At 50.3% G+C, this 11,401-nt stretch overlaps 1 protein-coding gene across 1 annotated transcript in view; it reads left to right on the top strand.

The window, feature by feature from the left end:
• Nucleotides 1-11,401, top strand: part of itga5 (integrin, alpha 5 (fibronectin receptor, alpha polypeptide)) — a 38,608-nt gene that overhangs the window by 1,086 nt on the left and 26,121 nt on the right. The window contains exon 2 of the mRNA XM_030353870.1: nucleotides 9,051-9,181. Coding sequence (XP_030209730.1) covers nucleotides 9,051-9,181 — 131 coding nt within the window. The remainder of the gene's footprint in view (nucleotides 1-9,050; nucleotides 9,182-11,401) is intronic.

The following is an 11,401-nucleotide window of genomic DNA, read 5'->3' as shown; positions in this document are numbered from 1 at the left end:
ACTCTGTCTGCCATCAAGAACGCATTCTAGCACACACTGAAGCCGTCAGACCCCCTATAGGGCTTGGCTGTTCAGATCACTCGTTAGCATGACACTTTTAAAGTCTATTTTATCTCAGAGAACGCCTTTTCCTACTCAATGGTTTGTGTGGATACTGGATAGGACTGCAATAGAGAATGGTCTGGCACTGATGTGAGACACATATAAAAGCAGGCTGTATAAAGAAGCCCCCTTGTTCTTTTATTTACACGGCTGCATCAGAAGCACCTATGTGCAACGGAAGTGAGTGTATGGAGGTGAAAATAGACTTCCTGTACCAGTGTCTAGGCTGTAGGCTGTAGCAGTGTCTGTAGGCTGTCGACTGCACCAGTGTCTGTAGACTGTAGACTGCAGCGGTGTCTGTAGGCTGCAGCAGCGTCTGTAGGCTGTAGACTGCAGCAGTGTCCGTAGACTGCAGTGTCTGTAGGCTGTAGCAGCGTCTGTAGGCTGCAGCAGCGTCTGTAGGCTGTAGACTGCAGCAGTGTCCGTAGGCTGCAGTGTCTGTAGGCTGTAGCAGTGTCTGTAGGCTGCAGCAGTGTCTGTAGGCTGTAGCAGTGTCTGTAGACTGCAGCAGTGTCTGTAGGCTGTAGCAGTGTCTGTAGGCTGTAGGCTGCAGCAGTGTCTGTAGGCTGCAGCAGTGTCTGTAGGCTGCAGCAGTGTCTGTAGGCTGTAGGCTGTAGGCTGCAGCAGTGTCTGTAGGCTGCAGCAGTGTCTGTAGGCTGTAGACTGCAGCAGTGTCTGTAGACTGCAGCAGTGTCTGTAGGCTGTAGCAGTGTCTGTAGGCTGTAGGCTGCAGCAGTGTCTGTAGGCTGTAGCAGTGTCTGTAGGCTGTAGGCTGCAGCAGTGTCTGTAGGCTGCAGCAGTGTCTGTAGGCTGCAGCAGTGTCTGTAGGCTGTAGCAGTGTCTGAGCCAGAAGGGCTGGGGCGCTGGGCTGGGCTTTGAGACGGGGCTTTGTGCAGACTAGGACGGGGCTCCTCTTTCCATGTGTTCCTCCTCCTCTTCCTCCTCGGCCAGCAGACGCTCTGACATGGAGCCCGCCCCGCCCCCCCGCTAAGAGCCACCATTCATCTCTCTGTAGTCTGGGGTCTTCTGCAAAGATTTATCCTTTTTTCTTCTTTTCTTTTTAAGATGGCATATTTCCCCCTCACCTCTGCTTCTTATTAATGCCTCTATCATCATCGTTTTTCATTTTCACTTCCTTCTATGCTGATGTCATCCAGCACAGCACTTTTAATCCACACACACACACACACACACACACACACACACACACACACACACACACACACACACACACACACACACACACACACACACACACACACACACACACACACACACCCTGCTATCGTGATGTATGGGCCTGTGAAGCCGTCACGGCGAGTAGATGACTTCATCTAAAGTCTGCCGAACTGTGGTGAAAAGGAAATCACGCAAGACTTGGCCTGGAGAGAAAGCGATTGTTTGAATGTGCAGCTCCCTCCTTTGTACCGTCTCCTGTAATCCCCTCGGTTTGTGGATCCTAGCCTCCAAACTAACGGCCAAATCTCTAGCGAGACCTCTGTGACGGAGACACATGGCCCAATCTTGACACTTCATCTTGATTTTGTTTTCGTCTTCAGCTCGCTCGCAGCTTTTAAGACCCTAGGCGTCGGGCAACGTGAAATGTTTTTCCTCTTCTTATCTCTGCTCTCGTGGTTGGCAAACACATCATCATTGCCCAAGGCTACGGGGAGGGTGTGGGGAGCCATGGGGAAGAAGGAATCCTGGGGGTCAGACCGGGGATGAACCCGGACATCTATCTTGTCAGGGTGGAGGATGATTCAAGACCTGGACTCTGACCTCGAGTGTGCAAGCGTGATTCAAAAAGATTATAATTCTGAACATGAAACGGTAAATGTTGTCTTGGCCGCGCGATCGGACACATTGGAAGCATATGTCTCCCACACGCTCTCACACACGCAGGCTCTATTTCTCTGTGTGTTCCACGGAACCATAACAGAGAATTGATGCATCTGTGCGTCTGTCCTTCACGACCCCCCTGGCTGAGTCTAATTGAATTAAGCGTGGACGCCGGTGAGCAGCAGACCACCATGGAAGACCGCCGGGGAACCTCTCTGCATGTCACCGCCTTCGGCAGCTGGGGGAGAAAGTAAAGAGTACCGCAATGAACGTGGATATTTTTTAAATGATTGTTTCTTAATTTCGATCCGTTGCCGGTCCAACGCCAGACCCCCACCACATGATCAGAGCGGGACAACAGTAACTCACTCAGGCTTACTTTCCCTTGTGCCAGGCGGGGACGGGGGGGGGGGGGGGGGAGGTGAACGGAGCTGTCCACGCGGAGATAGACGGGGTCAAGGTTCAGACGCTGTAAATAAAAACGCACTTGGGCTCTGGTTTCAGCGGTAACCAAACCACCGCCTAACTGTGCTCCCCACTGGTGGAGGACTTCCTTTACCAGATCTCCTTCCCATTCAAACAGGGAACCGCTTCATTCTCTTATCTTCAGATGAGTTGTGAGAATGGTTCTTGGGGGAGATTGCCGTCAAGGCTTTGTGATAACGTTGAGGCCCCTCCCGCAGCTTGGAGATGCGGGTTGGAGATGAATATAGATTTTCCTCCACTCAGTGTGTGTGTGTGTGAGTGTGTCTATGTGTGTGTGAGTGAAAGGGGTGTTGGTGATGTGCATTAGCTCATGGTTGGTTGATCCATGATGACGAGCAGCTCAGTGGAGGTCACCCGGTGCTCTGGGCCACTCTGGTGGAGTTTACCCTCTTAAACAAGGTTATCTCTTAAACCAATATTGGGACCCTCTCCAGCAGAGTAGAACTGTGTCCTGCGTCTGCAGTTTGTGGGTTCCACTCCCATGTATGATCACACTGATTATTATTATGATTATGTTACTGCTGGTTAACGGATCGAATTGGTTTGAGTGTCACACGGGAGCCAACTGTATTCTTCATCCTAGTTTTCAGGGAACAGTTACACACAATATGACACTTTGTTCTGAATATCTCTTTACCTCAGAAAGAAAATAACAATAATAAATAAGATAAATGATTGTTGTTCTCGTCATTCCTTGATTATATGCAACATATGATGACCTGCGCACTATCGGCCATACGGGAAGCTGTTTTGAAAGGTCCATTTGGGACAGGCATGAGCTCCAGGCAGGCTGCCTTTAATAAGAAACGCTGGTCCTAACTTTAGTACGGTGAGAGGCAATAGAAGGTTTAAAATAATGCTCCTATGTGTGCTCCGGTGGAAACATACGTGGGTGAAAGGGGGCGGCGAGGGCTTTATGGAGCCCCTGGCCTCGCTGGACTGCGCTGTATAGAGGCAGGAATGCCCTCCGGACATCACGGCTCGTTTTTTCCACCACTGCCCATTGGTCGCTCTCTCCCTGACGCAAACTTTTGGAGGACGACGTAATCTCTGGCTGCCATCAGGCCTGGTTTTTGTTTTAACCTCTCCCTCACATAGACTCACATCTTTGTTAACCGAATGAAGGCCCCCCTTCATTTAGCAAGTGACGCAAATGCGTTTCACATTGGTGACCTGAGGCATTGTAATGACTGAAATTTCAATCATTCTCAAAATGGAAATTCTGACGTCTGCGCTGTGGCCTTGTGTGTGTGTGTGTGTGTGTGCGCATTCGGTGGGTACAGACAGAGACAAAGTGTTCCAACAGCTGCTGTGATTGGGGTTGATAGAGTTGCTTGTGTAGGTCCCCCCCCCCCCCTCCAACCCCCGGCCCGCAACACATACATACATACACAAACCTATTGAAAACACAACGGCCCCTCTGTCAAGAGGTGTGAACGGCGGGACCCCCCCCCCCCCCTGCTGTGCTGGTCATTGTGGAGGGAGGTGTGAACCCATGGCCGTTAAACTCCCCATGCCTGGTTTTCAGGGTCAGTTTGGGGATCCTGATCCGAGCGTCTGGGCTCTCAGGGGGCCCTAGGAGGCGGTCTTGGCTTGGGGAATACACAGTCTGCCCTGGGTCACGTTTGACTCGCTCTGGTTCGGTGTTGGAGCAGCGGGGTGTTTCCAGTTACCCTGAACCCCCGAGTTCTGCGGTGGGCAGGCGGACATTGGCTTAGCGGTTTGGCTGAAAGCGGCACTTAGTTCACACATTGGCGATGGAGGGCGGCTGAGTCCAGGTCAGGGTCCATGTGGTGTTTCTGTACAGGGGGGCAGCAGAAGGGCGGGGGGAGGGTTGAATGTGGGGTTAATGATTGGGATGTGGTTGGATCAATTGTGTTTGAGTGACCTAGAAATACGCATCCTAGCATGAGGCCCCTAAAGCCACCAGTGTCTTTCTGGCCATGTTTACAAGGCCAGAAATAGCACACATGTAATCTGGCCCAGGCACTAATTAGTGACTGTTTCTCCTGACGGTAAACAACCGTTCTTTTCCTTAACTGTTTTACTAATGGCTTTTGGGCCAGTACTTGTAATTTGCAATGTCAATATCCTTTAGGCACTGAAAGCGTTTTTTTCGTGGTGACTCTGTCGTCTGGTTATCAACAACAATCTGATCTGTGTTCATTCATTCCTTGGAACCGTTTTAAGGAACTGCGTAACTCCATAGAAGTGCCGGAAATGTACATGTCTTTGGATAACATACCAAAGGGCCTCTCTGGCCGCTATCAGGCCTGCTCAGACATCATCATTCAAACCATGTTTAGTCAGCGCAAGCCACTCCCAAGTCCCTGCTACTCTCATCATGTCTGAGTGTGTGTGTGTGTGTGTGTGTGTGTGTGTGTGTGTGTGTGTGTGTGTGTGTGTGTGTGTGTGTGTGTGTGTGTGTGTGTGTGTGTGTGTTGTACAGTATGCTCCGGACGTGCAGCACCCCGTCCGGCCCGGCTGTGGCCTTGGCCCTTACTGTGTGCATGACTTCAATTCCCAGCACCATGTGTTGAATGAGATGAGTCATCAATCAGCCCGTACAGCAGCCTGTGCCACTTCTGTTCGTTCCCACAGGGTCAATAAAGTCGGAGAAACCTTCTTTGGACACGCCGGGGATGAAATGAAGAGGAGTAACAATAAGGGTCTGTCCAGTGTCCACCACTTCCTGCTATGATCTCTCAGAGGAAGTTTGTGTGAACTTGGCTTTGGCAGCGTTTAGCTAGTGTGTGTGGATTTCTCTGTGTGTGTGTGTGTGTGTGTGCGTGTGCATGCATATGTGTCTGACACACAAAATACACAAGTAGTAAGAATAAGAGAGGGGACTGGTTGTTGAATGCGTTTGTGTGTGCACAGATGGATTGGGGGGGGGGGGGGGGGGAGGTCATAGGTCAAGAGTGGCACTTAAGCCACCACATCATCTGAACTAAGTTCTTTCCCATCACTGGTTTGGAACCACTCGTGTCCTGAGTGGTGGTGGTGACGGACACATCACTGACCTTGAGAGCAGGAAGTACCCTTCTCTTTCTGCTGAGGCGTCACAAGTGGAGGAGGAAGTGGAAGAGGCTGGAGTCTGCAAAAGCCTTGGCTTGGCCTGGTTTCCCTCTGCTTTCTTATGTGATTTCACCCCGTTACAGTACGGTCACACTTAACGACCGCTGCAGACGTTGACGACAGCCACAGCTGGTCGGAAAACACATTTTTCTTTTTATTGTGTTGTGTGTGTGTGTGCTCCACATTTTCTGTAGCTTAAAGTAATTACAATAGTGTTCAAGTGACATAAGCCCTGCAGCTGGAGGGGGGGGGACAATTAAACGGGGGGAAAAAGGGGGCGAAATCCTTCTGGGAGGACAGGGGCCACGCTGAGGACTCTGGGACCCAGTCCCCCTGGTTCGGCAGCCCCATGGTGAACCCCCCGGACCACAGCTATAAGCTTAATGTCCCATCAGCACGTTGCTGTGCTCTGCTGCACCCACTCGGTCTAGCAAAAAGCCTTATAAAAAAAGTGGTTGCAGTGAAGCAATTATGGCGTGGTTCAGCAGAGACGACCCCAGACCCCGCTGGAGGGGGGGGGGGGCTGGTGTTAACACATCGCCCACTAGCAGCCCTGAGTCTATTAGAGAGAGTTTTAAGGATTGCTTAATTGGCAAATGACGGCGAGGGCGTCGTTAGGGGCTGATGTGTTGCAGCTGATTGGGCTGGTAGGCGTGACCATGTATGGCACATCTGGCACCACTGCACATTTCTCCTACTCCTTTCTCCTGCCTCCATTAAAAAAAGAATCCGTACCAACTAATGAACAAGGATTAACAGGTTCTGTCTGTGTGTGAACGGCTGTTCAGGCTGGAGCACAAAGCTGGACTGTTCGTTTTTTTTGGCTTGACAGGAGCATTCTGGTCTAATGGGGTTCAATTCTAATTAAATTAACAGTCATACTGATGGGCAGATGAAATGCAGTTGGTTTCAATGTGACTAGAGTTGGCTCTACAGTGGAAAAGAACGTGCGGTAGAAAACAATGGAGAATTTGAAAGAGGAAGTCCTGTTTATTTGGAAAGACTGCAGAGGACTGAGGCTGCCTGCCACTAGCCCAAGTAACGATAAACCTCCCAATGTTGTATTGGAGGCCAAATCGGTGCTGGGGGGAAGGCGACCACATTTATCCCACTTTTAATGAATATCAGAAAAAAAAACTCGACTGAACCATCTGTCCAGATTTCACACCTATATTTAAACAGGACCCCCCCCCCTTACATATATAAACAAATCTTATAGCTAGCAAAACGTTTGATAAGGTCTGCCAATGCAACAAATGTATTTTGAAATGCATAGCAGATAGGATATATAAAGAAACAGGGATATTCCAGTTGAGCAACACTGGTTCCTGCCAGGTAAATGTTTTTTTCTTCATTGTGTGTGTGTGTGTGTGTGTGTGTGTGTGTGTGTGTGTGTGTGTGTGTGTGTGTGTGTGTGTGTGTGTGTGTGTGTGTGTGTGTGTGTGTGTGTGTGTGTGTGTGTGTGTGTGTGTGTGTGAGAAAGCGATGTCTGGCCTTCAGAATGGTATTAGAACACATCACAGCTGGCAACCGGCTGATTTCATCAACTCTATAAGTTGTGTTGTTTCCTGTACTGCGTTACGATTTAAAACATTGTTTCTGCAAACACGCTAGCTATTTTTCTATCTGTATCGGTTTCCGCTTATATAAGGGAAACATAAATCATTTCAGAGCCTGTATAAATCAAATAAAGGACCACTGTGTGTCTAGCTACTTCTAACGGGGCCATGGGTATCTCGGAGCTCAAAATGAGGATTGAACATTTTCCAGGAATACTGGATGCTTCTTGTCATTAACATTCCTGGATGTCATGGGAAGATTCCGCCGAGAAAAAACAGCGATGAGTGTGATGAGCGTTTCCAACACTCAACAAATGTTCAGAACACCGAAGGAGTCTAAACAGCAGCATGCTACGGTGGATAGTTCAGTCTTCACCCCCCCCCCCCCCCCATGGCCTCATCGTGAGAATCCGTGACGGGATGGTTCTCTGGGCTTTACATTAGAGCACAGCTGGGACATCTGCCCAGACTCCTGTGGGGATGTTCACTGCACTTGGTAGTGAAAGGAGCGGTGGACTGTGCTTTACTATATCCGGGTACGTTCTCATTGTTCTCTTTGTGAATAAGAAACCCGCAGAATGACCCTCTGTCCTACATTTGGATCCTTGTTTGGCTTCCTACATGTGCAATGTTGAACGTCTGTACTAGCCTATGTTTTCTCCTTCTTATTTCTGCTGGACAACGTATTATTGTTCCCGGTACATCCCCTGTTATCAGATCCCCTCGACTCTCCTTTATACACGTTTCGTTGAATGTCGGTTGTTTGATGTTCACCGGGCCGCAAGCGGACTCAAGCCAGTGTTCCCCCGACCAACTCTGCTAAGTCGGGGTCGGGGTGAGGAGTCCAAGTTTGGCCAACATTTAAACTTTCATGCGCTATTAGAATTTGTGAAACAGGAAAGGGAGTGCTCTTCCTGCTTGCCCCCCCCCCCCCCCCCCCCCCCCCCCTCCCCCGCCAGGCTCTGTCTACCCGAGAAGCTTCCCCTTGCCTCTTCTGCCCTCCGGCCATGTCTGTGTTGACACAAAGATAAGTGGTCCTCAATGAGGTAATGTCTAATTGCACAGTACAGACGGACTGTCTGCTGAAAACATTAGAATAATTCACACAATGTTACCATCCTAACCATCATGAACCCGGTCACTCCTCTGACTCATCCCCCCCATCCAGCCCGTCATCACCGCTCATCCTCGTTCTTTTCCCTCTGAAGTACTTCCCGCCGGTTCCCTTTCTTCTCTGAAGACCTGGGGTACCGGGCCGACTCAGCACCACTCACTTCCTTCTCCTGGGGGCTCAGGGAACGGCTTGCCTCAGCCCATTGCTGTCGTTAAATTCTTCTGACAACGAGAACCCCAAGGACTTAGCCATAGTCTTGTAGTAGTAGTGGTAGTGGTGTTCGCACCACAGCTGTAGAAACAACCACCGCTGCTTTCTGAACGCACCACTCGAGGTTTCGCTCCTGCCTTCTTTGTTTTTGCTTTTCAATTAGCCGCACGGGGAGGGCCAGATGTCTCTGTCTGCGACTGTGAATGCAAGCCTCAGTGACTCTAGTGCACTGACAGTACCTGTGTGTGTGTGTGTGTGTGTGTGTGTGTGTGTGTGTGTGTGTGTGTGTGTGTGTGTGTGTGTGTGTGTGTGTGTGTGTGTGTGTGTGTGTGTGTGTGTGTGTGTGTGGAGAAACACATGTGCTTCAGCCCAAGTGGTTTCCACAAGGTTATGCAACCAAGAGCTGAAGCCTGGTAAACGTTTGTCATTAAGTGAACAATAAAGTGCACATATACTGCCTGCAGTTTACTATTAGTGAGTGTTTTTACCAGGAGTGGTTTATGCAACCTTATAATTAACACCAGAAACAAAAGCTATATGTTGCAACAACCTCAGGTTACGATGGGTGAAGTAATTCATAATGTACCTCATTAAATGGCAGTTTGGGAGATCCGCCAGTTGTTGCTTTATTTGAACAGCATTTTCTGTCTTTTCTCTTCCAGTGTGAGCGTGTTGATCGGGGCTCCCAAGGCCAACACCAGCCAGCCAAACATCACAGAGGGAGGATCGGTCTTCTACTGCCCCTGGGGACTCGGCCAATCAGAGTGCCATGACATCGAGTTTGATGCTGAAGGTAAGAGTTGGAGTCTGTGCTCGCTAGGCAACGTTGTAAACTTGCAGAGATGATTTTATATGTTCTCTGGAAAGGGATCCTGACATTTGTAGGTCATTTGCGGGTGTGGCCGTCCAAACATCCAGGCCTGGGTACTAGTGTAATGTTGTTCCTTGGTAGTTGAGTAAATAATAATTGGCGTCATTTAGCATTAGCTAGCCTCATTTATCTATTGCTGAGAGTTCTATCTGCTTGAATGATTACTGAGCACTGAAGCAGTTCAGTGTATGTACTGTTGAGTTCTGCTCCTCTGTTGAGTTCTGCTCCTCTGTCGAGTTCTGCTCCTCTGTTGTGGTCTGCCTCTCCTCTTCTCCTCCTCCTCCTCTCCCCCTCCCCTTCCAGACCAGCCGCTGCGTATCAGACGTCAGCACTGAGCTCTGCTGAGTTGCCGCTAGCAGTGGAAACTGGAGTGTCTTTCCTGTTTCTTTGTTGCTTTGTTTGGGAAGGAAAGAACATAATGAAGTGTTGAGGGCATGAACACAAAACACAAAGGTTATTCCTTCCCTCTTCTTCCACTGGGTTTGTGTTGCTGCGCCCTTTGGGGCTTTAGAGAGATAAGAGAACTAGCAAACACGCGTCTCCGAAAACAAAGCAGTGTCTTGTTCGGGTGGTGAAGGCGTCAGCTCAGTCCCCATCAGATAGATCACCTGTGGAGGGAATTAGGAAGTGGGTGAAATGCTCTAATGGACGGCTCCCATTGTGGGGCCTGTCGAGAGCAGCCCTGGTTTAACGGAGTATGGAGATAAGGCAGGGGGGCGTTGACTTGCTCGATGGAAGCAATAGCGTAGCATTGGTCTTGCATTAAGCAGGATTTAGTGTGTGTTAACCTGTGTGTGTGTGTCCAGCTACACTTTCCTGTTAACAAGAGGGACTTCCTAGCAGGAAAGTGTCAAACCCCCTTCCTGGTTTGATTAACTGTCCATTATGCGACTGAGCGAGAGACATTCCACTGACCCTCTCCGAAGCACGTGTTTAACTACCACTCTCTGCACCGCCATCCAGCGCTCCTCGCCTGCCGGCCGCTCGCTGGCCGCTCATGCTCAAATACTGCTGCGCTCATTTTGCAGAAGAAGGAAAAATGTGCATCACATCCGCTGGCCGGCCGGCCGCCGCCCGGCGTCGAGGTCGTGTTGGAGCGGAGGTCGCGCTCCGGCTGCAGGGGGTCAGGGTGAGGGATGGGCCCCGCCGGCCGGTCCAGAGAAGGGGCCCTTCTTCCTTCTCATGACGCTTTGAAAGCGCAAATCTGTGAGGAAGAGCCAGTTCAGCCATCTGGTCTCAATAGCACATACACGCACACGCACACACTCGCATATAGAAACACACACACACAAACACAAATATGATGCTCGGACTGTGAGTGCATATGCCGAATTGGTGGTGTAAACGCCTGTGATATGTATGGACGTCTCGGGTGTTGTAGTGCACTGCTGTTCGTACGTCTTCTAGTCCACGGACTTCATTAAAAACCCATGAACGGCCATGTTGATATTGAGCAGGTAATGGGATAGTGGACAATAAGCGGTTACATTAGGCCATGATGTCAGTGCCTTCATATCTTGAGCGACCGCAGGGGATCTGATCCGAGCGGGACCTAGTCACTGGGCCAGGGTGGACGGTGATACGGATCAATCCCATTAGCGAGCGATGCAGGGTCTCCCACTCTCTCCTCCATCAAAGAGAGTGGGGGAGGGCTGACCCCCAGACCACCGAGCCTCTTAATTAGCTTGACTAATTGGGTCAGACCAGCCAGAGGGCCCACTCCCATCCACTTCCTCCTCCATCCAGATAAGAGCCGGCCCCGTGGACGTAGGGGAGGAAGGGGGGGGGGGGGGGGGGGGGGGGCATTCGGGGACGTTGTGGTATGGAGGGGGATATGGAATCCCCCCCCCCCCCCCCGTTGGTCATCATAGTCCCCCTCCTCCTGTTCCTCCTCACTCATCACAACAGGGCAAGCCGCTGAGATAAGTGAATTCAACCATTTGTCTTTTACCCGATGGACACTGAAATTCACACACACACACACACACACACACACACACACACACACACACACACACACACACACACACACACACACACACACACACACACACACACACACTATTTCAGTGACCAGCCACTAATGGCTGGTCTCTTGCACAGGGTTCAAAGGGGAATAGTTTACACACACACACACACACA

The sequence above is a fragment of the Gadus morhua genome, chromosome 1 (genome assembly GCF_902167405.1).
Source record: "Gadus morhua chromosome 1, gadMor3.0, whole genome shotgun sequence".
Taxonomy (NCBI): Eukaryota; Metazoa; Chordata; class Actinopteri; order Gadiformes; family Gadidae; genus Gadus; species Gadus morhua.
This window is presented reverse-complemented; position numbering and strand designations above follow the sequence as displayed.